Source organism: Numenius arquata, chromosome 1, assembly GCF_964106895.1.
Source record: "Numenius arquata chromosome 1, bNumArq3.hap1.1, whole genome shotgun sequence".
Taxonomy (NCBI): domain Eukaryota; kingdom Metazoa; phylum Chordata; class Aves; order Charadriiformes; family Scolopacidae; genus Numenius; species Numenius arquata.
Genome location: NC_133576.1, coordinates 70763755 through 70791269, shown reverse-complemented (window position 1 = coordinate 70791269; position 27515 = coordinate 70763755). Strand labels below are relative to the sequence as shown.

The 27515-nt window shown below is 44.2% G+C and overlaps 3 protein-coding genes across 3 annotated transcripts in view; 1 reads left to right on the top strand and 2 right to left on the bottom strand.

Moving 5' to 3' along the window:
* The window catches only part of TBC1D8 (TBC1 domain family member 8), a 51513-nt gene extending 46595 nt beyond the window's left edge, over window positions 1-4918 (top strand). The window contains exons 17-20 of the mRNA XM_074159029.1: window positions 1212-1277; window positions 1898-1987; window positions 2151-2251; window positions 3938-4918. Of these exons, the coding sequence (XP_074015130.1) occupies window positions 1212-1277; window positions 1898-1987; window positions 2151-2251; window positions 3938-4399 (719 nt within the window). The 3' untranslated portion in view covers window positions 4400-4918. The remainder of the gene's footprint in view (window positions 1-1211; window positions 1278-1897; window positions 1988-2150; window positions 2252-3937) is intronic.
* RPL31 (ribosomal protein L31) lies at window positions 4590-10932 on the bottom strand. The gene is made up of 5 exons (XM_074159044.1): window positions 10223-10932; window positions 9951-10067; window positions 8254-8379; window positions 6086-6198; window positions 4590-5551 (listed from the first exon to the last, which is right to left on the bottom strand). Exons 2-5 carry the CDS (start codon window positions 10055-10057, stop codon window positions 5520-5522), a joined length of 378 nt encoding a protein of 125 aa, XP_074015145.1. The 5' UTR covers window positions 10058-10067; window positions 10223-10932; the 3' UTR covers window positions 4590-5519.
* A 3856-nt stretch (window positions 10933-14788) lies between these two features.
* NPAS2 (neuronal PAS domain protein 2) overlaps window positions 14789-27515 on the bottom strand; it is a 106518-nt gene continuing 93791 nt past the window's right edge. The window contains 7 exon segments of the mRNA XM_074168214.1: window positions 14789-14968; window positions 16149-16335; window positions 17985-18077; window positions 18525-18667; window positions 18669-18755; window positions 19918-20112; window positions 26973-27119. Of these exon segments, the coding sequence (XP_074024315.1) occupies window positions 14789-14968; window positions 16149-16335; window positions 17985-18077; window positions 18525-18667; window positions 18669-18755; window positions 19918-20112; window positions 26973-27119 (1032 nt within the window).

The following is a 27515-nucleotide window of genomic DNA, read 5'->3' as shown; positions in this document are numbered from 1 at the left end:
GGTTTTAAATTGAAAGAGGGTAGATTTAGATTAGATACTAGGAAGAAATGCTTTAGTGTGAGTGTGAGGCACTGGAACAGGTTGCCCAGGGAAGTTGTGGATGTCCCATCCCTGGAAGTCTTCAAGGCCAGGCTGGATGGGGCTTTGAGCAACCTGCTCTAGTGGGAGGTGTCCCTGCCCATGGCAGGGGGGTTGGAACTCAATGGTCTTTAAGGTCCCTTCCAACTCTAACCATTCTATGATTCTATGAAATCCTCTCTACTGGATTGTTGCTCTCAGCATACCTTTGAGATCTCAATATACCTCTTTGTAACTGCTTCTTGAAGTTAAAAATCTTACACAACCGACTGCTGCATGCCTTGTATGTTGACGATAAGCAGAACCAAAAAAAAAAATTTTTGCCCAGCAGGGACTGAGTGCTGTGGTAGAGTTGGTCTTGAGGCCACCAGCTGTTTTACTGAGATGAGGCTGCCTGTTGCAAAATGCAAAAAGTGCCACATCTTAGCTGTTGCTTGACCCCATGTGAAAAAACACAATCAGCATTCAAAGCTTCAGTAAAAATCAGTAAATCTGTATTCTTGCCACTTAAGCTTTCTAGGATTTCTAGGGATTCTAGGACCCTGTATTACGTTACCATGCAATTCTTAGAGGGATAGAACTTTAAATTTAAAAATAAAAAATGTCTTGACAGTTTTTTAGTGCATTTGAAAGTTTAGCCTCTCATTTCTACTGGTCATTGAAAATATGAATTATATGACATGTGAAGTAGTTATCTGCTTTGGGCTTATTCTACAGAACAGCAGTGAGGGATGAAGGAGAGAAATACTATGAACACGATGGCTCCAAAGGGAGTTTTCAGTCTCTACCCTCTCCCATTCCTGTTTATCTGTGGCAGCACACAGCCTTTGCTACATTCCCTGCCATTCTCCTTGATATTTTTAAACGATGCTGAAGCTCCATAGGGTTAGGTACTCCCCGCCTATTTTACAAGAACAAAGACCAAGCCAGATGGCTCTCACCTGCTGTTCCTCATTGACGGGCACAACTTAAAATATTTCCATATAATATACTGGCCATATGTTTTCATGTATTGTCCATGTAAACAATTATCTTTTGTGTACAGAGAGATGCCTGATTTATTTTAAACTGTGGAAGTAAATGATCTGGTCCACTTCCTTCTTGTTTTGTTTTTTTTTTTTTTTTCCTTGCAGATGTTATGTATAACGGAGAAATGAATGAAAAGATAAAGTTACTATATAAGCTGCACATCCCACCTGGTAAGAAATTTGAAAGGGAATGAATACCTCAGTTTCTCTCGAAACACTTGCTTAAAGCTTTTAGGAAAAGGCTGCTTAATTAAGAAGCCTATCTTCCTTCCTTCAGCTGGGAGCATATAGCATTTGCATTCGTAGTTACGGTCCCCACATTTTAAAATTTACTCCAGTCAAAAACCTTTTTGGGTGCAAATTGCAGATATACAGTGTTAAGGCTCACATCTGCTGCATTCAGAGATCTTTGCAGGCAATTACATGGTTACTTCTGGACAAAATACTGAACTGGAATAACACTTTGGATGGCTGGTACTCCATGTACAGTAGAAATCTCCTTATCACATCTTGATCCAGTTTTGATTAGGTGACAAAATTCTGTCATAGTTTCTCTGTACAGAGTTTTTAATTAAATGTGCCATTCCTGGCAAACTTCCGACTCTCTCACTGCAGCACCAGTCTTACTTATATTAACATAATTTTACAGCATTATTTAATGAATTCTGTTTAAAAACATCTTTGCCCAATTATTTTGCTTTCATCAAATATGTAAATTTTAAAAGCATAAATAACCATTATGCAGCACTGGAAAGAATAATCGTTTCATTTTTTACTTTTTTTTTGGGTAGCTCTCACAGAAAACGAACGAGACAGCCAGTCACCATTGAAGAATCCTTTGCTGTCAACTTCAAGACCACTTGTCATTGGAAAATCAAATGGTATGCCTGAAATGGTTCTCTAATGCGTGTGCATATGAGATAAGCAACTTCCCATTTGTTATCCCTCCTCCATTATCTCCACGCTCAGGGTTTTATTTTGAAATGTCAGGACACTCCAGTGACTTAAAATCTAATTCTCCTTTCTGTGTCTGCTCAACAAAAGGTGATGCAGTGGATTACCAAAAGCAGCTGAAGCAGATGCTGAAGGATCTAGCCAAAGAAAAGGATAATAAAGCTGAAAAAGAACTGCCAAAAATGAGCCAGGTTTGTATACTAGGGGCTGTGGTCCTTTAAAGTGGAAAGTACTCAAAAATGAAATGACTCAATACAACAGTTTAGCTTTTTCTGAAAAAGTGTAACTTCAGCCCGGGCTTAGATTCAGTCCTTGAGGTATCAAGGATTGGGCTACTCTGATCCAGGGAGCAGTTTCATGTTTAAAAACTCTCAGCCACCTTTCCGGCAGCTCCCTCACCTGGGGCTGCCTGCTGAATAAAAAAGAATTTTAGTCTTACCCTCACCTGCAGCGTTACCAGCTGGAAAACAGGCTCGTGCAGGCTGGGAAAAGCGCTCCTCCTAAGCCCAAAGAATTCCAGAGAATGTGTTCCAGACTTGGGTCTTTTTAGTCTGGAGAAGGCTGAGGGTGGATCTGATCAATGCCTACAAATACTTAACAGGTGGGTGTCAAGAGGATGGGGCCAGTCTTTTTTCAGTGATGCCCAATGACAGGACAAGAGGAAATGGGCACAAACTCGAACATAGGAAGTTCCATCTAAACATGAGGAGGAACTTCTTCACTTTGAGGGTGGCAGAGCCCTGGGACAGGCTCCTGACAGGACAGGAGGTGGTGGAGTCTCCATCTCTGGAGACATTCAAAACCTGCCTGGACGTGTTCCTGTGCAACCTGCTGTGGGTGGACCTGCTTTGGCAGGGGGGTTGGACTAGATGATCTCCAGGGGTCCCTTCCAGCCCTGTATCATTCTGTGATCCTGCTGTTCTGTCTTCCCTGCCCTCCCCTCCACCAAACTGATAACTTCTTTCTTAGTCCATCACCAACTGGAACTTGCCCTGTCACAGCCAAACACTGACTGGAAGTGCATGAAGGAAGACAGTTGAAGGCTTTTGTCCTCCTACCATCTCCTCCCTAATGCCAGTAACAGCTTTGTGCGTGTTCTTGGCATTGAGGGAAAAAGGATCCCACGTTAGTTACAACAAATGTACAGACGTGCAAAGATGGGACTACTCCCAGAACACCTTCTGTGCTGGTGTTGTTTATTAAATAAAGTTTAAAATGGGTGGCGCGTAGCTAACCTTTCAGCTCAGCAGGACCATGTAATCTCTCATAAAGGCATCACTTGATGGAATGTCTTGAGTTAGCAGCCATCCTATGACTCTATGAAAATCATTTCAGAAGAAGATATGGAAACACCCTCTCATAGCCCAATAATTATCTATGATGGGTGAGTGAGGGAAGGAAGGAGAGAAAGCAGTCAGGCAGGGAAGATGTCAGAATTTTATTTTTATAAGTAAAAGAGCTGGGGAAAGATGGAAAGAAACAGCAGAAAGGGAGTTGCTTGCAGGCCTGTGGATGGCTACTTTGGTTGTAATTTGTTCTGTGTAACAGCCACCAGTTTCCCACCAGTAATGGATGGTATCCCTTGGCCTATATCTCACTTGCCCTTTGGTCATCTGGAAGGTCCTGCTCTCCTTCAAGGCAGCAGAATATTTTTCTGCTCTGTTCCCTTTTTGATTTGCAGCAGTAGGTTTCCTAGCATCAGTGGGAGTCGAAATCCTTTGCTAGCACTTTTTTAAAAAGCAGGCAGAGGTTTTAGAAGAGCAAGTCTGTACACAGCGTTCTGCCTTCCTTTGCCATATCGTGCCCTTGCCCGACGCCTACAGTTACCCATAGCGTGGCTGTCCAACAGTTTGATTTTAGCTTTTCGTCCTTTACAGAGGGAATTCATTCAGTTCTGCAAAACCCTGTATAGCATGTTCCATGAAGATCCAGAGGAGAATGATTTGTACCAAGCCATTGCCACTGTGACCACGCTGTTACTTCAGATTGGAGAAGTAGGACAACGAAGCATCAGCCTGGGGAGTGGATCGGACGAGTTCACAGAGGACTTGCAGCCTGAGGCCTCTGCTTCAGACCAGGATGCTGTTTTTACCGACACTGTGAAGGCCCCTCACAAAGACTCTCAACCTTCCCCTGTGACTGAAGGGGACTGGACTGTCTCTTTTGAACACATATTAGCATCCCTCTTGACTGAACAATCACTAGTTAATTTCTTTGAAAAACCCTTAGAACTGAAGCCAAAACTTGAGAATGCAAAGCTAAATCAATATAATCTCAAAACAAACGGGATGAGCTGCCAGTCACGGGGCGAACATGCAAAATTAAACATACAGTCGTAGCAAAGCCGTCAAAAATAAGTGCACTGAAATTATGCCAAAGCACATACTGTAAAAGGCTTTCAGTTAGCAGTGGACTTCTGATAAACAATTTGTTGGTCTGTCGTTTTCAGTTTAAGAGCTTTAAAAGCTAAAGGGTGTGTAGGTTTGTTTTGTGCCATTGATTTATTAATTATCTTCTTGTTTTGAATGTAAAAGGAAACATCTGTCTACAGTGTGAAGACATTGAAGCTTTCTTCCGCACAGGGAGAGCAGAGGCTGGCTCCAGCTGTCCATTTTTTTAATTTTTTTTTTTTTTTAAAGAGGGAAAAACACTTCTCAGCTACTGTCCGCAGTTTGTTTGGGTTGCCTTTTTTGCACTAATACTGAAAACTGTTTCAATGCTGGTAATTGAAACTATTTTAATATATTTGATTGTATTCCAATTTGTATGTCTTGCTGAAGTGTTAAGTGTACATGGACTGTGCTTCTGATGTTGGTCTGTGAAACCATGCACTTTTCAATAAACCCTTTTTGTACTAGACTTGCATTGACAGTATGTATTCATTTATGGAAGGTAAGTGCCTTTAGTCCCTACTTCATTAAACCGATTCCCTGAGCTAGTGTGCTCACAATTAATTCACTGGTCAGAACCCCATTTTTCAGTGTAGTGCCCAGACCTGCCTGGGAAAAGCCTACTGATTCTGACTAGACCAGCAGGGGACCAAATACAGAGTGTTTACTTTATTCACGAGAATATTCACGAGAATTCATGAAATACTGATCTAACAGTATGGGGGGTTGGTTTGGTTTGTCTTTTTTTAACAAACTTAGCCTTAACTTAAAATACCTGTGTAATGGCGCTTTATTCCCATAGGAACAAAACAGTAGGACTTTGGTACCCACACAGGAACGACTGCGTCTCCTCCTATTCCATTCACAGCCAGCAGAAGTCTAGACTACCTTTAATTAAGTAAACTACACCATTACGTACAAGGCCAGAGAAAGCAAGATATTTAAAGAGCTTGTCACCTGCTCAACAAAATGCTTCATGGATGACAGCTTGAAGAGACATGACAATAAAAAGAAAAAATGACTTAGGAGTAAACTTTCTTTTTATCTTTTTATTGTAATGAAAATCAGTTTAATTTTCATCCACATTGACTGTCTGTAGACCTGCAAAACAAGAAATTTTATCACCACCTATTACTAGGACAATTCCCTTTACACATATGCAAATCTTCACAAGAAATCACACCCACAGTTTCAAAGCTTAGTTTGCTGATCTACTTCTGGAAGAGCAAACTATACACAAGTATTTCACCACATGTTAAACCAGAAATTTGTTAAATCGATTCTGCAAATGGGATACTTCTCAGATGACAAGCAGAAAAGGCTCAACCTGCTTGAGCTTTTCACAACACAGGATGTACTGTACATAGGAAACAAACCTTAATGACTGGCCAGTGGGTTTTTTTGTTCTCTCAATATTTACACGATTATTTCACTAAATTCTGTATTTACTCTTTAATGCTGATCAGGCAAGCTAACAGTCCTGTTCTCTACAGCAGAGCTCATTTAAGCCAGCAGTTTGACCCCTTCAGCATGCTTTTCGTTTGAATTTTGCAGTGCAAGGAGGAGCTGTCCCACTTTGCTACTTGATCAGAAAGAAACATGGCATGGAGGAAAAAAGATGGCATGCAACCTTACCTTTGAATGTTGTGACTGGTACATAGGTAACCAGTGTGTATAGTTTGTTTGGTGAATCTTCATCCTCATTGCGCTTTCTGGACAAACGCACACGGATGCGGTAAGGAACATTCCTAAAACGAAGACGACAAATTAATTTTCAATGAAATGTGTACTGAAACCTGTTAACTGACAGAAAATAAAAGTTTTTTGCTCCATGGTTACTACTCCCTCTCTGCAAATTCTTACGCTTTGCCTATTTGTGCAAAGACACGATGAGTCAATTCTGTTTCTATCTCAGCATCGTAACAAGAGCCTCAGAGATTGTACTGTTTGCCTTAGAGGAGCTTTTTTGTTTTGCTTTTTGTTCAAGTGAGCAGGTAAGAGTTGAATGAGCCTTGAATAAGATGAATCCATAATCCAGTGGGAGCATAAAGTCAGAAGTACACCATCAGTCCACTACTGAGCCAGGAAATACATTCTGAAGATGATTATGAAGCACAGCATGAACATGATGAGCAAGCAGCTGTCACTAACAAGCATTTCTTACTTGCATAGAAAACAGAGAGGGGGGTGAGGAAGAAATCTGTTCTGAAAGCCTGTCAAGAGTCAGAAGTCCTGTGGAAATTCTAGTGAGCATTAAACCTGAACCAAGATCTTATTTATGGGCATACAATTGATCAACATTTCTCCCTCCCAGAGCCCATGGAACCAGAACTAAATTGCTTAGATGACTTTGTTCTTAATGAGCAAGTCACAGCTTAGGGTCCCCCTCTAATACTGCCCAAAATATGCTGGTGAGGGGAGGCACAAAAAATTATCTGTCCACACCGTTTTTAAAGTAACCTCCTCCTTCAAATGAACTCAGGATTTTGGAAATATCCTGCTCAGAGTACTTTGCTCCACAGACTAGGAGAAAAGACTTCCTTCTTGCTGCTATGTTCTCAGAGCAGACTTACTAAATCAGATGGATACAGTAATTACAATACAGGACCTTGCTTTGATTTACTCACTTCTTGAAACAAATCAAAAGCATTTTTCGCCACTTTCTTAGATCATTCACTATCACACTAGCTGACACTGTGATTTTAGCCTCTCCCAATCATGCCAGAGGAAGATATTTTACTTTGCATACATTATCTATTCTAACTAGTGAAAACTGCAGTTAAATTCATGCTACAGAAACAGATGTGATGACTCCCTGCTCCACAGAATGCACTTCTACGAGGAAGTCCTGGTTAGGAGCCTCACTACTAAGCTCTGAAGGCACGCTGACACCTGGCCCAATTGGTACTTCTTCGTTGCCTATGAACCGAAACAGCTCAACAGGAAGGACAGAGAACCCCTGCCCAGAACACCCAGTAACTTAGTCCCATCTTCCCACTTTGATTTTGAAGGAAGGGTTGGCCTGAACATGGAACTCCAGGTAAAGGACTGTAAACATATCATGGGCTACTTGGGAATCTAATTCCGAGAAGACTTGTTTTAAAACAAGGGTTCATGCATATCCAGTGTTATCACTCACGGTATTAACCCCAACCAGTTAACTTTTTATTAAGGTTTATTAGGTCCCACTCCTGACAGGAGTCCCTTTGAACCATCCTCACACGTCAAATGCCACATCAGTAGCCTCTGTAGCAGTGATTTAACAGAAGTTGTAACTGTTTGGCCCCTAAACTACTTGTACTTTCCAGACAAGATTAGTGGCCCTATTTAAAAAACACCTCATTATTTCTTCATGTAGCATTTATCAATTCGGCACACTTCGAAACCTAATACCGTTCACATTACACAAATCCCAGGTAATTAGCCTACGACCTAGTAGGTAGCACTAATAAAGCCAAATTTCCAAAAACTGTCAGCTGCAGTATTACAATACACCAGTCCTCCCCCTGTCCCACCCCAAGCCTGCATTCCTTCTTTCCTTTGCTTTATTCTTATCCTATGTAGAATTAAATTCTTTCAATTCCAGAGCTTACCAAAGCTTTGCTACAAGTACACTGAGGGAGCTGACCAGAACACAGAGGTGACAGAAAGATTAGTCTGGCACACACACTGTAAGAAAGGAAGCATTTGCAAAGAAAACGCAAACACTATAAAGAAGTGTACCAATTTTTCTACCCCTGCACTTCTACATACACAGTTACAAGGTTCTTCCTCACCCAATAGGGAAAGTTGCAGAAACGTACCTTATTCCTTTAGCCCAGACTGCTTTGTTCAATCTGGTGTCAATGCGAACATCAGGAGTACCCATTTCCTTCATCGCAAATTTACGGATTTCCTTGAGAGCACGCGGTGCTCGTTTCTTGAAGCCCCTAGGAGAAACACAAGAGCCATTTCTTTAACTTCAGGAAACTGCCAGCACAGGACACTTGTTGCAGCACTCAACCACTGATGTTCTCTAAACATACAATTGAAAGAATTGTGTTCAACAGAAGTTCAATAGCTGCATCGTAGTATGACCAGACCTTTAGTTTGGCAGGTAGCCGCTAACCTTAAATGTCCATGCCTAACAGAAACTACATATGCTTATGTAGAATAATTTCATTACAATTTTGCAACTGCAAGATCTCCCACATCTTAAGTCTTACTTCTAGCATGTCAACTTGAAAACTTCTTGCAATATTATTGAAGAGATCAGAGCTTTCAGATATACTCTAAATGAAAGGCCTATGGTTAACACAAACTTGACAGAACTGTTCAGTACCGAAATACAGAAGAAGAAAACGTGCTATTCTAAATAACAGCTTCAGCAAAACAGTATTTGATGGTTATTTTCTTCATGTCATCATGACTGGACCACCATCAGAACTGTTTTTTTCAAAGTATAGCTCGTCTCATGCCTATTATGGACAGATTCTGCATGACTGGGCATTTACACTGAAAGTTATAGCCACAAGTGCTTTGCTGTAGCTATTATACCTACACCGTTGACACGTAACTATAGTGTCAGTAGGGTCCAGGACCCCACAGGTTATATTTAGTATTGTTTGCAAACTACCGTAGATATTTAGTGCTAGAAATTGGGTGTGAGTGATTACAAGTGAAACACACATTAAACAAAAAGTATTTCACCCCTAGCACTTCATGCCTAAAGAGAGATAGATAATCTTTCTTTTGGATAATCCCAAAAGGAAAGAGGCTAGCAGGATCATCATCATTAATAGACTGAACTGCCATAAACAACCAACAGGCAAGGACAGAATATTTTATTGCCACTTAAAGGTACCATTGCCTCTCATCCTCACTCATAGTTTTGTAATAGTTCACCACCTCATTTCTCTCCTATTTTAAGTTAACTTCAGCAATTTCACCAGTTGTTTTAATTCAGATATAGTTTTCTGTCACGTGACTGCAGCCACACGCACATACAGAGAGGAGCCAAGGGAGACACAGTTTCTCAACAAGTCCTCTCGAGAATGTGGTTCAACATTTCGTCAGGTAAAAAGTTACTCTCACCTACACACAATATTGTTCAACTCAAAATCATACCCCAATTTACATCTCACACAATTTAGTCATAAGCACGGAATCAATCATTTCATTACAACAATATTTAATTTCTACAACTTTCTATAGCGGTCTAAATTTTAAACTTCACTTGCAAAAGAATGATGACCTCTGCACTAAGATAAATAGATCTACCTCGAAATTACAACCAGGAACACTCACAAAAAAAACAGAAACAAACTTGTTCCTGAAAGCCACCTGCACAGGTACAGAACCACTTTCTCGGGACACAACTGTAGCACAAGGCACTGAAAAATGACACATAATCATCGGTGCCGGTAACAACTGTCGTTCTCTGCCATTTAAAACCTACTGCACCCAATTCCAAATGCCACTTTATGTAACGCCAGTTTCACTGATAAAAACAAGAACTTACACGCCATGGATCCGCTTGTGAATGTTGATGGTATATTCCCTAGTTACCACCTCATTGATGGCGGAGCGTCCCTTCTTCTTCTCGCCACCTTTCTTTGCAGGAGCCATCTGAGCAACCCTGAAAAGCACCCGTGCACACGTCAAACGCAGACCCAGCTTCCCTCAGAGTTTTCCCCTGTCACCCTCCCTCCTCCCAGCTCCTTACAAGCCACACAATTCCCACATTCAGAAACTTTTTTAAGATTAATTCATCCCCGGAGTCACACCACTTACAGATTTTAAGCAGCAACTTTTTAGCATCACAAATGCTTTACTCTCGTAGAGCCACAGAATGGCTTAGGACAGAAGATCATCGAGTTCCAACCCACCTGCCACGGGCAGGGACACCTCCCACTAGACCACGTTACTCAAAGCCCCATCCAGCCTGGACTTGAAGACTTTCAGGGATGGGGCATCCACAACTTCCCTGGGCAACCTGTTCCATCTCCCCGACAGGAGCGGGAAACACATCTAAGACTCTTTGGCCGCTTCCCAAGAGGGCCCGGCTCCTGCCTTCACCCTCAAAACCACCCAGTCCTGCTTCTCTATGTCTCAAAGCCCCTTCCTTCTTCAAGACGACCCAGGAGAGGTTTTCGGCCCGTCCCGGAAAGATGACGGTGCCAGAGGGGCTCCTTCCAGGGCCTGACGGCGGCCTGCGGCTTCCTCCTTCCTCGCCATGGCCCAGCATGGGCCGTAACCCCCCCTCAAGCGCCCCGCAGGCCGCCCCGGGCCTGCGCCCTGCCCGCCTCAGCGCAGGCCTGAATGGCGGTACTGGGCCGGTAGATGGGCCCCAGCCCCGCCGAAGCGGCCCCACCGAGAGGAACCACCCGGTACCGCCCGCGCCGGGCCGCCCCCCGCTCCGGCCCAGGCCGAGGATCTCTCCCGCCGCGGGGTCTGGCAGGCAGATGGAGGCGGATTCGGCGAAGAGACCACTCACCCTGCCCGGGTACAGGCCGGAAAGGAGGGCGCAAGGGCCTGTGGGAGCGAGAAGCCCTTCCGGGCTGCCAGCGGGGACCGACTGCGCCGGCGCAGGGAGGCGCTCGCTCAGGCGGCGGCGCGCATGCGCGGGGGGATTGTAACCGTGTCCGTCGATACCCTGTCTGTCTGCCGGTACCGGCGGGCGGCGAAGGGTCTGGTGGCCCTGCCTTCGAAGGGGCCGCTGACCCTGGAGGGAGCCGCCTCAGGCTTGTTCCGCCCCGGCCTCCGGGGCTCCGCCGCGGGGTGCGGGGGGCCGGCCCTCCCTCCGGCAGGAGCCGGCCTTGCCTGCGTGCTCCGACCGCTCACAACCCCCCCTGGCTCCTGCTGGATTTTTACTTCGGGATAGTTACCGGGAAGGTTCCACAGCACCGTTACTTGGGAAGAAAAAGTCCCTCCTCACGGCTAAGGAAGCCAGCCCTGCCTCACCGGGCTTGGCCCTGGTGGCTCTGAGTAGCCACCTACCTACTTGCCCCCTGCTTAGGAATCCTTTCATGCCGTACATCGTAATGGGAGCTCGGCTTGGGGGTGGTTGCGCTTCTAGCAGGCGGCTTTCCCTGTTCACGCCTCGATTCAGAAAACTGGGTATTCCGGCATGGGCCAGTAGTTTGCAGCAACCAGCTTCTCTGGCTGCCTGCTTAGCAAAAGCACCCAGCCTGGGTGATTATGTTGGAACAAGCCCGATCTTGGCTGTAATGGACTAGAGCAACAGCCCAGCGCTGCGAAGAGGACTGGCATTGTGTGTTTGTGCAACAGGGAACAAGTGCCATAATTCAAACCAAAAGAGTGTACAAGGAAGAAACGAGACAGGGCATGAAAAACTAGATATTGATGTAAATCTGTTCTTGCAAGGGCTCTGTATCCTTCCAAACAATAAGCCAGTTTATGGGAAGGCAACTCCACCCTATTCACAGTTTCTCCTTTTACTTACAGTAATGTGGGTTTTGGAAAGATAAATGTTTTCTCCAAGGCCGAGCGTGGATTGGACATACCCACTGGCAATCAGGAGAGATGTGGGTGTATTGTAACTAACCCTGGGAGTAAAACAAGGTCTCAGAGAAATTTTTTGTTCCTGTGACTTCCATCATAGTAGTTGACATCCCTCAAGTGCTGCTTCCACAAATATTTTCTCTGAGGTGCTCACAGTCCTTCATTACCTCTTTCCTGCATGAACTTTTTGGCCTAGAAACAGACAAATTTCCTGTCCCCTTTCCCAGAATAAGCCCTTACAGGAGTGGGTGGCATTTATGGAGTTAGCCTCTACCCTAGCCGACTGGTCTTTGCTGAGGTTTGTCTATAGTTAATGAAAAGAGAGAGGTTCCTTCAGACATCAGGTGAAAGCACCTTAAGGTTTAGCTCTTTAATCTTCATCTGGTGGGGTCACTCTTGCTTCACTGAATGCAAGAATTTAAAGAGATGAGCAGATTAACCCAGACTGGTGCCTAAAGTTAGGAGTAAAAACACTTTTCTCAGAGATCAGATCTGGTCTCTAAACGCTTTTTAGAGACTTGATTCCCTCATCTTCCTTCAATGAAGTAAAACAGAGGGATTGTATGGACTGAAATACACACGCACCGATCAGTGCTACCGGCCAGTTTTGCTGTCAAAGCAGCAGGGTCATTTTGCCAGTGGGTTTTCTCCAGGAGGTTTTTAGCTTCTTCAGAACTCGGGGCAAATGAACCTTTTTCATTTCTCTGAAAGTTTACTTTCACCATTTCCAGCTCCCAGCTCAATTATCTCCATTGTATGCCAGAGCTGAACGTGTGGGCTCTGGTGACATGATCCTTGGTACTGAAGGGTGGGAAGGGCAGTATGGTCTGCACTCTCTTCAAGCTAACGCTGGCTCGGGCGGCTGCAAGCTGCCACTGAAGGGCATCCCCTTTCAATCTCACCACAGCGAAGAAGAGCATTACTATGCTCAGTTATCCACCTTGGTCTGTGTTGGAGGTTGCTGCTCCTGCAGCAGAGTCAGCAAAGGGAAAGCAGAGCTGTACCTTGGCTGCTCCGTCCTCTAGTCAATTTGCATTTAACGTGAAGAAGAGTCTGCACAAGGATGCCAAGCTGGAAACCAGACTGTCTACAGTGTGGGCACGTGTCATGGTTTGGGCTGGGCTGGCTACTAAAACGAATGACAGCAACAACTGCAGCAGAGGTATATCGCAAAACTTAGAACAGCGATGTCTTAACACACCAAAGCTGGACGTGGGTCAAAGCCCTGGCATGTGCTGCGTCAAACCATTCTTTAAATCATCTGTTTTGCCCTAATGTAAAACTGTTTGTTTGGAAGGTACGGAGCTGCCTGAGGTCTTTAAGGTTTTAAAGGATTTGTCTTGGCTAGCAGCTAATATAACTTCCTGAGCTGTCATTCTCGTTGTCTATGCCATGAGAAAGGTCCCATAGGATAATACTTGTTTTAGCTAAGTGGGTGCCAAACGCTTTGCCAGGCTATGGCTAATATTAACAATCTAAAGTGAATCACAGTTGAACAGCCACAGGAAAATGTGTGCAAGTCCTGCAATAAAGCCTTTTGGCTATTTTATTTTATTCTACAAATAAAGACAACCGTCCATCATTAAATGGAAAAAAAATAATAGTTTGATTTGTATATAGCATGAAACAGTAGTTCCCTTCACAAAAACATTTCTAATTCATTAGTTTATTACAAAATATCCACTCACAAAAAAGCACAAGCACAATCTTTATACTTGTGAAATGAGTTGATATTTCATATACAAAATAATTTCCACATAATTCCATATAATTTTATTTTATATAGAAATAGGTCATTATTACAACAGCTGTACAATACACTACTTTTTATTTAATAATTACATAAAATCTTTCTTAGAAACATATCAACAGAAAACATACAAAAAAAGCGAAAAGTGCATTTCTTTTTTCCCCCCAAAAGGAAAATTAAATCCTAAATGTTATAATGAAAGAGATATGTAATAGTCTGCAGCATCCCAAGTCAGTGGGCCAAAACACAGTGCATATTTCTCCGAGACTTGCAGTGGGCGAGTTATTTAGGTTGAAGAAGGATCCATGTTGCACTATTGCAGAGTTGCATGATTGCGCTTACAGTTCTCCTTTGCAATCACAATTCATATAGAAAACAGTCCAGTGTGGGTTGTGGGTTCTGTTTGCTTGTTTGTTTGTTTGGTTTTTAGTGACGAAGAACAGTTAGGGTAAGCTGCGTAATACTTCTCAGATTCTAAATCAAGGGTTATGAGCTGTAGACCATGTTCACCAATGACTGGGCTTTCTCCTCCATTGGATGTGCTAATTTGGCCACAAGAATAAGGAGACAAACTTCTCTTTACAGAAAGTGCCTAGGTTTTGTCCTCTGTGCAGTTGTGCAAAATAATAACAATAATCATAATAAAAATAATCTCTTGTTCTCTCCTCAATAGACCTTTGACGCAGTGCTTTTCATACACAAAAGAAGAACTGAAACAGTGAAGGCCAAGTACCTCATGAGTCTGTCAACAGTCTTTTGGAATTGCCAGATAGCTTTCAGAGTGAGGCGCCAAGATTGAACGCCTCCTCCCATGCACCCATTGACGATGGAGGCTGCGCAGGATAGTGTTCCTTTTTATTTTGCTCTGTCAGTACATCCTGTGCTCACGAGACAGCGCAAACTGAATCCAGCATGCCGTAAATGCGCTGTCTGTGGAAGTCTTGCACTCTGTGGCGTACTTCTGTCATAGAGCTTTGAAAGGAATGCTTGTGCAAAAGCCAAAACAGTAAGTACAGAGTCATTCTCTTCTGCCCCATGTGCCCATTGGTTAAAGCTAATCGTGCATTGATTGTGCTGGTGGGACTCTATCGCAGTGGCTGTGGTAAATTTGATGATTCTGATAAGCTATTGCTTCTTCTTGATGTTAGTTGCTGCTGCTGCTGCTGCTGTGTCTGATGATACCCCATGTTTCCTTGCTGTGGTGAGTAAGATGGCAGGAGCAAAGAATCAGGTTGCTCATTGTGCAAAGAGCTTGGTGTTGGCACCTACAGATAAAATAAAATTCATCGTGGCGTTCGATTCTTTCACATGTTAAAGCTCTTCATCCTCAATGTACAAGGTGCTTAAAAATAGTACTAGTTTGCTGGCTTTTATTTCTGGGGCTGTTTGGCATGGGGTTAGCTTACCTAATGCTAGAAGGAATGGACATAAATTGCAATGAAGAACATTACAATTAGGCATTTAGAAAGGTTTTCCTAATAAGAATGCACTGCCTAGGATTTGCGGGTTATCCTGAAAAGCCTAGTCAGGAACAGGGTAGGCAAGCGTGTCAGAAATGACACAGGTGGATGACTGAAATGAAACTGAAATGAAACGGTGGATCCTAGTGGATCTCATGCTGTCCCTTCTAGCCCTTCCTTTTTCTGAGTTTACTAGAAGGTGTCACCTTGCAGTGCTGAAGTCGATGTGAATTTTGCAGATGCTTTTATTTGGAATGGTATCTGCCATAGTTTTTTTCATTAATTCTCAGCTATGATAAGGATTTCATTTCAATAACAAGAGTTTGATAATTTGAGGTTGATGATACTCTTTCAACGGTTCTGGTGGATATGTGAGGTTTTATAGACTGAGTTCAGCTCCTTTTGAGTTAATACAGAGACACCTCATTTCCCCCCCATCCCTTTTACTTTAGTATGTGTTGAATTAGGTCAAAAAATAAGTATTTTTACATCTTCAAATCACCTGGTTCTTCCAGGCACTGTGTTCCAGTTTATATTTTTTGCCTTGTGGAGTGGAGAAATGTGTTAATTTACTGAAGGGATCCAGATCTCATTTTATGTCGATGCTGGTAACTAAAAAATCATCTTTTGACTTGTAAACTAAGCAAATTTTATACTGAATAAAGAGTACAGAATAAATCCTAAAGCAGCAGTTTTCTCCATCTAGAAATACACTTTTAAATATATCCAGGATAATCTGATTATGTTTCCAATGTACAGAATCAGTAATTTCCTTTGAAATATTCTGACTGTTCTCGCTGCTCCTTTGCTCTACTGAAGGGGTTCATGGCACAGTATCAGTGTCTCATGCATTTCAGTATCTCTAAAAGGGTCATTTCTGCCCTGATTGGGCTCCTGCTGAAATCTGTGGCCCCATTTGCACAGCCCGTTCGCCTTATTACTCTGTGTGTACATTGTATACATCATCCTCTTTGTCCTACCCTACCTGCAGGTAGCGTTGTTGCTGATGCTGTTGGTGCTGGAGTTGCATAGGTGGCAGAGAGGATGGCTGGGAAGGAGGTGTAGTGGCGAACCCTTGGTTTAACACTGCTTGTCCCATCAGTACGATTGGAGAGCCGCTGCTGGAAGTCTGCACTTCCAAACTTTGAAACATTTGTTGGGTTTGAGAGTATCTGTGGAAGAAAGAAATAAAACAATCAATCAGGAACAATCTGTTGGAAGCAAAGGTCTTCTCTTAGGATAGGGATGGAAGTCCCTAGTCTTTGTAAATAATTCCCAATAAAGGATTCCAGTGCACGGGACCCGCTAATACGAATGGTGGCACCGTTAACAGCACTGTTTGCCTTACTCTGTGCATGAGCTGGACTTGGAGGACGGCACACACCTCAACATCCAGACCATGTTTTAGATTCATTAAAGATTCTGGTTTATGCCTGTCTTCTCTCCGGCCACAGCGTTCACATCCCCAACTCATTAAACCACATGGCCTTTGATTCTGTATTACTGTGCTGAGCTCCGAACTGCAGCGGCAGCAAAGTAAATACACCTCCTTGTTCTGCTGCCTGTGCTCCCCTGTGACTGCCTGTGGGGGTGGTAATCTCCTACAGAAGGAAGGGTAGGGTTGATTACTTCTTAAGCTGCTCATATACGTATTGCCAAGTACGGTCGGCAGTTCCCATAGCAGTGTTCCCACACTGTAGGAACAGAAGAAGCCTCTAGAAGTCCTCCGGAGCGAGGGATGGGCCAGAAACGAAATACTCCGCTCCTCTTGCCAGCCTGCTTCTGCCTAGCAAAACTTCAATACGGGTTGTTCTGTGGAAGGCTGTGGGCAAAACCACAGCGGATCTATTGCCAGCCCAGCCTAATTCTGTTTAGCCTGTAATGGGTGATGAGATCATAGCGTGGCGTGTGTTCGCTCAACAGCTGTTCAACATTAGGGGTTAGGCAGAAATGCTCGGCTTTGGGTACTTATACTGGGATGTGAGCTCCGAAAAAAGGGTCCCGTGAGTCAGGAAGTCTGCATGAACTGGGAGATGTATCTCTGCATTATTTAGGTGCTTAAAAGCAGATCTAAAATGCTGTACATTTAAAGTTGAGAAGTTTAGCACTAGATAATCTTAATCAGCAATAGTGATGTTTTAAAAAAGGAGGTACCGAATACCTACATTCCTGAGGTGACATACGGAGTTACTTTTAAACTAATGATGTGCGAACAGCTGCCTTATTATTTTAGCAGTTCGCAATTAAATAGTGACAAAAAACAGCTAAGAAAAAAAATTAAAAACATTTTCTGACTGGTGTTTTCTGCTTTCTTCATTCGAGTTTCGAGGAGACAACTGAGATGGTTCGTTCAGCAGCTTTTCTGAGGGTGCTCAGGCACAGGGGCTTGTTGGTTCTGTCGGTTCAGTAGATCAGGCGTAGCTCCACTGGTGTTTCACCAGCCTCTCACTGCCCAGAGAACAGGGACTTTCTTGGTGCCGGTCATTTCAACCAGGCCAGTGCTGGCTTTCTCTCTCACGTTTACCTCGCTGGGTCAGAAGTTCCAGGGCTGAAGCAAGCCTCATGTGAAGGAGAAAAATTCATCCCCCCCTCCCCTTGGCTTGTTAAAACGCCGCTGGCACGCTGCGTTTCTCTCTTGTCATCCTTCCTGATGCGAGCAGGCAGGGTAAGGCTGACCCTGACACTGGAAGGCAGGCTCAGCACAGTAGCACATCCCCGATATTTATAACTCCTTCGTCATCCTACTAAAGAAGGCTATATTTCCCCTTGGGAAAAAAAAAAAAAAGCAACTTTGATGTTTTATCTTTGACGAGTCACATACTTAGCCTGGGATCCCGCCATGCTGAGGTCTGAAGGGTGTCTTGCGTTACAGGAGCCAGGCATCATGGGCTGAATGGGCTGGCTGAGCAGCAGCCTGGCACGGGGGAAGAAAGGAGAAGTGACATTGCTTGGACAGAAGGACCACATTTTGAAAACAGAGGCAGGACGCTTTCGTGGGCACGGCACAAGGATGAGCGTTAGGAGATATAACCTCAGCTCCCTGCCACGGCCAGCACGTCCTCTGTGTGGCGAGGTGGAGATTTGTGATTCTGTGATTCTGTAATTTGGGGCAGCCCATGCCCTTTCTGGTAGTGCGGGTGCCTCGCTGGGAGGCCGGGAGCTAGGATTTCCGGAGAGTGAAATCTCCTGAAATTCCTGCCGGTGGGAATGGCTCGTGTTTGAGGTCTCCCAGTATTTTTTGGTTGACATATCTAGCTGGACGCCCTCCCCCACCGCCCACCCAGGGCAGCCTGAGGCCGCGAAGGCAAAGCGGAGAGACAGCCCAGCGCCCCGGGGCGGGCTGGGGACTGGGACTCGTTACCTGAGCTGCTGGTCGTGGCTGCAGCCGGCGGCGGGCGGGCCGGGGGTGCTGCCCCGAGGCAGGCCGGCAGGGGGCGCCGCGGTGCCGCCGCCGCCGCCGGGGGATGCGGCGAAAGGAGGGGGCGCGCCGCGGGGGGGGGCGGCCGCCGCCGCCCGCCGCCAGCTCCGCGCTCCGCGCAGCCATCTCCGCGCCCCTCGGCCCCATCTCCGCGCTCCTCGCCGCCTTCGGGCCCTGGAAGAGAGGGATGTTGGGGGGAGGGGGAGAACGAAACTCGAGCGGGGGAAAGCGTGAAGGCACGGACCGTGATAGTGCGGCAGGGGGGCAGTCGCCGTTAATACGATAAGAGATAATGCAAGAACGGATAGCGTTCCGGTAACCTGCCGCCGCTTTCATACCCACTGCTGCCCCGGTAACCGGCCCGCAAAACCCTTGGGACCAGGGCACTGAAAAGCAAAGCTGCTCCGGTTCTTGCCATGAAGCCGTTGAGGAGAAAAATACCACCCCATGAAGACACAATGTGTGTCTTAGCGCTGCTGTAAAAGCCCAGTGATGGGAATAAACCTTATTAAAGAAAAAAAATAATAATGGTGGGGTTTTTTCTTTTTATAATGCGGATATACTTTTTATTTTAATAGAGTCATTGTAATAGAGGTACGTAGGAGGTTAAAAGCTACAGTGGAGGGGTCTGAAGATAATGGTGCAGCTATGTTTGCCACGCACTCAGGTAACAGAAACAGGAGCTAAGTTTTCTCTGAAGGGAGGTACAACAGGTGGGTGGAAGAGCAAAAACTGGAAATGCTGAGAAACCAGCAATAAGAAAAAAAAAAATCCTGTGCCAACCTACTAGCTTTCACAGGTCTCAGTTAACTCCAGCTGAGACTGAACTTTACTTCCCCGTGCGGGAATCTGTTACACTCACAACCTGGGGGTCTCACACAAATCTGCGTGTATTCCCACCATGTGCCACCACAGCAGACAGCAGGCATCGCTGTGTCGGTGGCATCCGGCTGGATTCAGGGAGCGAGCAGGGGTAAAGCTTTCTTTGAGAGCTCACAGTGCTGACACCGCTATTGCTAGTTTCCAGTGTGGTCGGTCAGGTTTCTTTCATGATCAGCTAAAGAGAAATAAGTCATCCACACTTTTTGCATGCCCCCCTGCTCAGTTTTCAAGCTGAAACAGCTGCTCAAGCAGCCCTCCTGGCTGAGGTCTTAAAAAAGGGATTTAAGGTAGTGTAAATGCTGTAGGGACACCCTTCATATAGGGTGTCCTTGTATAGGAGAATAGGGAAGGAAAGGCAGAGGCACACTTAGAGAACTGATATGTTTTTACTTGCTTGTTTAATAACAGAATTTTCCTACCATATAAATTCTTCTCTATTCAAAGAAATGATTACCTGGCTCGATATCACGCTTGCTTCTCTCAGTGCTTGCTGGTTCGCCGTTTGCGAAGATGCAATTTGCCCTTGAAGTTGAGGACTGGGGACAAGCTGCTGCTGCGAAATGGCCCCTGACCTCTGCTGTAGCTGTTGTGGCTCTGGCTGCTGAGTATTGCTGAAGCTCAGGGACACCGTCGGCTGCTGTAGGAACATCTGGAAAAGAAGGAGGGAGGGTTTATTTGCATAGCCCAGCTGTCTTGGATAATCAAGGTAACAGAATTAAATCCAAAATAAAGTAACCACATTTATGGATTCACTATGCATTTACTGTTAGTTGCAAAGAACCTATCTTTCCTACATTAACAGTTCTGGTGTCTCTAGTTTCTTGATTTCGTGTTCTGTAAGTGCATTCGTTATGCGTGAAGTGTGTCCTGAAGGTACAAGTCCTCTTTCCATGGGGCAGGCACAACGCTTGTAAGAGCAGTTCCCTGCACATTCACTGTGTCCTGGGGCATCCTGACCAGAGAGAAGAGAGTAACTCCATGTCTTTTATTTCTCCTTTCAACAAAATCAGCCTGCCTTTCAGACAGGGCTGCTTTTGAATTTGTCTCTGGAAATTCAACACCTTACATACAGTTGGGTTGTTGAATGTTTTTAATGAGGCCACAGTCAGGACAGAGCTGTCTGTTGAATGGCTGTCCCCTTATCATTGAGAAGATGTGTAAACAGACAGTTGCTGTCATTTATCTGATTTCCCATCAGGTAACTGTCACCCGGTGTTCTTCTTAACTGTGCCTGCATTTGACTCGTGCAAAAGAGCTAGCAGCTCCTCAGTTAGATTTTCTGCAAATGATACACTCTCCATGCCTGCATTGCAAGATGAGGCTTTCTTCTGTAAGAGTTGTAGGGGTTGGGGATTTTTTGCTTTTCTAGAGGTTATTTCCTTTATTATAGCTGTATAAAGGAAAAAGGCATCTTTTAAAACTATGAATTAGTGCTACAAGCTACCTTTGCAGTATTTTGAAGCTAGCCTCTTGCCACGGAGGACTGTACAGAAGTACGTATCCCAGGTAGTCGAAGGCATTTTTGGATCTGATTCTGATTCCACACCACTGCTAGGCATGTGGAACTCCATTAATTCAAGTGGAGCTACTTAGGGTTTAAATGAAATCAGAATCACAATTATTCTCTTCATTATTCATCCATCAGTCTCATGCCTAGCAGTATGTCTGAGGCACGCCCAGTAATTAGTACACCTTTCTGCAGCTTATTGCTATATTAACAATTCCCTAAACTATCATGTCCCCTCTAATTTCTCTTGGAAAAAACCCATACCTTTCTCCAAAGGACCAGCACAATGTATTGCTTTTCTTTGCTTAAGTATGGGTTGATCCACCGTATTTGTACTTATTTATCTAGCTTTGAAAACACAGTTTTTATTTAAATATGATAAATTTTTAATGAATTTCTGTGTGCCAAGATTTTTCTCAGAAAAAAGGTACAGACAAAGCTTATATTAATAAGCTGGGAGAGAGGGGCAATTAAGGAAAATGTTAATGGACCTAAAGTAACGGTTTGTTTCAGGTGCTGTAGGCCAACCACATCTCAGAGATGTCTGATAGAAATAAATGGGTCAAGTAGCAGAGTTGGGGCTGCTCGGAGCAGGTCTGAAACTAGCTCCGAGTGTTTTCTTTTAAAAACACTGCTCACTGAGTTTGGAGCCATTACATATCAGAAAGACAGATGGTCTCGCAACTTCTGCCAAGTAAATAGGTCTTATTATGAATAAATCAAAGACAGAAATTATGAAAATTCATTCTCTTGTTTATTTTCTGCATATAGAAGCTATGTTTTGGACATGTTTGGTAAATGAACTGACTTGATTAGCTCTAGCAATTAAACTGGTTGCCATTGATATAAATTTGATAAAAAACCCATTTGATATAAAATTCAGAACAGGTAAATCTAGTGGTGTGTTTCAAAAATGGGATGGGGAACGTGAGCCCACTGGTATAGGTCAGATCACTGGAAATTAAGACCTTTAGGAGGATTTTCTTAAGTGTCCTCCCTGTACGTGGTGCACAGCGCTGGAGAAATACTAAGTTCATCCAATGCAAAGTCAGCATCTATGGATGTGAATGTCAGGCAGGGCGTGAACTTGCAGCGAGTGACTCACTTTGCAGGGACCTGCCTGTGTGCATGCCTCACTTCCAGAGGAAGACCAAGGAGCTTATCCTTGAAAGAATCATAGAATCATAGAATCGTCTAGGTTGGAAGAGACCCTTGGGATCATCGAGTCCAACCATCTACCCTACTCTACAAAGTTCTCCCCTATACCATATCCCTCAACACCACATCTAAATGGCACTTAAACACATCCAGGGATGGTGACTCAAAGAAAGCAGAGTAACCTACTTTGCAATTACCAGAGTGTGCCACAGGGTAGGAACGCACACGGTTAATGGTTGGCAGCTAATACACTATAAATTTACAGCCAAGCTTATCCCAGTAAACCAATTTCATTTGTTCATGTGTTCGTACTCTGAGAGGGCTCTGAGTGTTTCATACCTAGGGACCCTCTGTTGCATTATAATGGCCAAAGCAGCATTATTACCGTCTGAACATAAATGTCCTGGTAAAAAAAGCTCAGGGCAGGAAGCGATGGTGACATTTAACCCATGTCCCTGCAGAACTGGAAGACTCAAGATGCCTCATCAAAACAAGAGTTAACCTGAGAGAGGATCGAAGCGTGGAATTTCTACCTGCTAGTTAAGCCTAAAAGCAAGAGCATGCTTCATTTTACAAAAGTTAACGGTGTTTTTTCATAATGTGCCTCTTTTGTGATAGTCCTGCCTGAATTCCCCTGAAACGCTGAAATACGGCAGTTTTAAATAACAACAGAAACCCCCTAATAAAGAATGAAATCTTTCCCACTCTGAGCAAATCCAAGTAGATAAATTAGCATCCCCCTAACTGCACTGCTGCTAATGACGTGTCTTGTGGCTGATTTTGCGGACTGCAAGGTCAGTGAAGCATATTACAAATATTTTTTAATTGGCCGGCTTGTTAACATACGCAGCAAAGCAGCGAGGGAGGGGAGGGACCCTCTGACACTGCTGCCCCTCATTCCAAGATAGATGGTCCCTATAGCTAATGGATGAATCCAATTGGCAAGACATTGTAAGGAAAACAGCTCTGACTCCACCTGTCCTTTGGATAATCAGGGGATTATAGTTTTCAGGCTTATCATTACAGACATCATGACTCTTTCTTTATGTAAAATAATGAAAGATGAGAAGCACAGCACTAGGAAGCTGAGATTCACTGACTTCGAAGGGAGCCTGGTTTGCAAATGATGGGTGGCTGGGGATGGTCTCGTTTGTAGCTCTTGCAGGCTGATCAGGCTCAGCCCTTCTGCCTTCCTTCCCGTCCGCAATTCATTAGCTAGACTGTTCAAATCTGGAGCAGACACAGCATCCTCCAGACTTCTGAGGTTACTCTTGCTACTCCTGTCCTTCACACTTCAGTTTGTCAGGAAAAGCAGTAACAGGGATTTAATGGGGTTTTGAACGGTTTTGTTCAGGGCCCACAACCCTCCTGCTAGTTTCATCTTTCATCGCACAAGGCTCTTGGAAATAGTTTCTAACACAGACTACCGTGCTCAACATCTGTCCAGTTGGGAAAGCGTTTCTTGGTGGACTGCCGTACTGCAGTTTTGAAGATCTCTGAAGGAAATGGAAATCGGGCTTAATTCTCTGCAGAGCTACCTGTACACTTCTGTGTGGAAGGGAGTGAACCAGCGGGGAAAGTATGCTAATAAATCAGCTAACGAGGGAAAACCAGCGAACACCTCCCCCTTCTCAGACAGCCTACGGCACTCCCCCATGCTTAGAGCTCATCTAGGCAGAATATTAAAGAGACCAGAAATGTGCTTGATCGTAAAGCTTGCCTGTTTGCTACTATGTTTTGTAGCTCTGATAATAGGCACAGATCAATGTCTGCAGACAGCCAGCTCCCTGAATGATGGAATCTGTGCGGCGAAGCACGTGGTTGGATTTCTGATTGAACAGTTTACTCCTAGCTGCTTGTGAGGCACAAAAGTGCCGCATGCAAAAGTGTGAGGCTTTCTTTTAAGTTGCCCCTAGCCAAATAAGACAACGCTGGCCTCACTTTATCCCTGCAACAGCACAGTAATTTCTTTCTGTTTTTTTTTTTTCTTTAATCCAGAGAAAGTGGGAGAAGGAAAAAGCCTTGGCCATGCGTCAGCGTGACCCCTTGCATCTCATTGCCTTGTTTGATTGCTCTGAGGGGACCGAAAGGCACTCAAACTACAGAGGATGACCCTCCCCGTCCAGCATTGCCCCTTTAGGCAGATATGGAGCCCCTGCACTTCTGAGCTGCCCTCCGTTCCTCCTGCCTCTCAGTTCTGCATCTGCAGTAAGCTGCGAAATGGTCAGTACTGACACCAGAGAACTTGTACCGGTCTGAAAATATTTGGTTCAACCTGGTACAGTCTTCGTGGGGGAGAGGATCATCCAAATGGTATAACTCAGAGCTACAAGTTGGTATGAGGTGAGCAGTACAGAACCACCCACCATTTACCCACTGGGCCTCTGTCGTGGTTTAGGCCAGATTGGCCTGTTACTGGCGACAGATGTTCTTCCCCCACTTCTCACTACCAGGAGAAGAGGAGGACAGATAAAGAGATTTATGAGTTTAGAAGGAACTAAACTACTTTAATGAAATATTAATAATAAAATTAAAAGAAAATAATGAAAATAGGTACTATATATACAAAACTGTATCGAGGTCTCAGGATGACGTCACTGGCTGACACTGGGGAAGTCCTAGACTGGACTCAGCGACGGATGGGAACTGGATTCCAGCTCTGGAATCAGGAACACATGGATCAAAACCAAAGGCAAATTAAGAGACAGAGTCCTCTTTGGACATCAGCCATTGAAGAAAGAGAGTTGACCCTTTGATCCCTCAGGTTTTATACTGAGCATGGGGCAGATGGGATGGAATACCCCAGTTGGTCAGTTTTGGGTCACCTGCTCCGCTCCTGTCCGCTCCTCCCCACTGGTGCAACCCCTCTGTGCTCTCCCGCTTCCAACCCTCCATGGGGCAAATAACAAAATTAGCTAACCTTGGCTGTTATAGCAATAGAGGCAGGAGCCTCTCTGCATACCATTCCTTGGCATGAAGTACAAACATTGGTCTTATCACTCTAAAAGTGAACAGTTTTCCCCACAATATGCTGTTAATTTCAGAGAGTTAGAAGAGACCTAGCTAAGAAGTAAAATTACTGAACAGAAAGTTGGTTCTGTTTTACCTCAAACCGGGACAGCCTCCTCTTCTCTCTGCTTGAGCTCCCTATGAGCACATCTAAGAATCTGTCCCATGGTCTTTGGGTTATTAAATGTACCCTTGCACATATGGGAGACAGCTATGTAAAAATAAAATCTGTTTCCTGCATATAAGAATGTGCTCTGATCTTCTATTTTTGCCTGAATTATGCAAAAAAAAAAAAAAAGGATGAATGTATGTGACTATTGAAGACTTCACCAGGAGAGAGTAATGGTTTTCACCCAATTAAAATGAGAGGAAGTGAGAATATCACATCTCTTGATATTCATAATAACAATAATAGCTTTCAGACATATGACATGATTCTGAACTGAAGGCCAGTTAATTGCAGAGAGACTTTCTCTTCCCATTAATCAAAGTCAGTGCAGAACCAATAGAAGAAATAGGCTGAAGTTAAACCTGGTCGACTTATATGCTTATATGGCACCAGGAACAGGGAGTCCTGGGTTTGGGACCCACCATTGCTGTGCTGTCTTATAGCAGTACACATGCAGCAACTTAGATGACAAAGTTTCTAATTTGGCTTCACTGATTCCTTAATTGCCTAAACATACAATCCCAATTTGGTTTAATATGTGAAACTGTATTTCACAGCTGCTGCTGATGGGTGAGAGTCTATTTCTGTGGAAGCTGGGAGCAAAATCCGCGCTGGCTTCAGCAGGTCCCAGGTTTTCAGCCTGTGCTTAAAATATTCTTTGAGACATTCATTTCTGTGACAGAGCTTGTCTTCTAAAAAAATGTTGTTAGTACAATACTCAAAGCGGGTCCCCAATTCAACATTTCTAGCAAGGTCATTTAACCTGGCATTTATAGTTAAATTATGAGGAACATAGCAGTAATAACCCTGTATTCAGAAAACTTCCATAAAACTGGGTATTTGTCCATTTGTCATCAAGTGAGACCTGCGACATACTGAACTGCGCTTGCTATTATTTCTGAGGTGTGGTAGACATAAAGGGTAGTACAAAGCAGATACTGTACTTGGTGAATTAAAAGCAGATACTGTACTTAGTGAATTCTAGCTCTGTGTAGGAGGTATCAAAGGCAGAAGAGCAGCCTCAGTCAGCTTCGCCCTAAAGGCTTAAGCTGGTCCAGAGAAGAATAAATTCAGACACCTCCCAGGTGTGAACAAATGAACATCAGCAGAGGTTTGGGGCTTTTTAACGTGACAAGGAAATTAATCTCTCATGCTCTGTGTCTGGGCTGGGGTAGGGTCAGGGAAACGGGGAGCGAATGAAAGAGATGAGCACTGCCTGAAGGAGGGCTGTTCACTGAGGAAGAGCTGGACAGACAACATACTGAGCACTAGTGATGCTGACATGAAACAAGAAGCGTCTGGGTGGAAGCTAATGAACTGGAGAGACATAATCATTGCCGAGTCTGAACTTGAACACTTTTCCATTATAGCTGCTCACTCTGAAGATTCAGTAAAGAAAGTATTAAAATGCTACTGTAAATGACCCAAATTCTTCTCCTCCTCCTAAGGTAGAGATATTTCTTCCTTTGCTTCTTCCAGAGAGCTCTTAAATCTTTCTTGACGTAGGTTACTCAAGAGGCTTTTAGAGGGAAACATTCTCATTCAGATGATCTGGTTTCCACATGTCCAGGTTTTCTGGACCCTGCAGCTCATTTTAAGTTGCCAACCCTATCAATGGCCACATGAAAGAGGATGCTTCGCTCTGCCCCTCCCAGCAGTAACGCACCTGTACGCTGGAGTCCTGGACCAGGCAGAGCTGCTCCTGTATCTTCTGAAGCTCCTCCTGCTGCCACCGGATGTTGGCCTGCAGGATCCGGGTCCTCTGCTCTAGCTGGTCCTTGATGGTCTGGAACATGCTGAACTGTGCCGAGAACTGAAAAAAAAAGAGGGGAAAATCAGTCATTATAATACAAACAGGCCTCAATAGAATATTGCTCTGTAAGAAGTTATTGGTTTCTTGATTGTAAAGCACAGCCAAAGGAATAAAAGACATGTTTGTAATATACTAACATCTAGGCAGCGATAAATCTTGTCTCTTTTCAATTTTACGCACATACATTAAATTGCCTCAGTTAGAGTGATCTGCTTAGAACTGACCCCATTCTGTTAGGGAATTATCAGAAGGACGGTTTTTGAGAGTATGCTGCTTTCAAATATCAAGAGCATCTTAATTGGATGGCAAATGAGTGCATTATTTTTATTAGCCTGTAGTTTGGAGCCCTTAGTGTGTCATAACTGTATATTCCAGATGTGTTTTACTAACACTTTC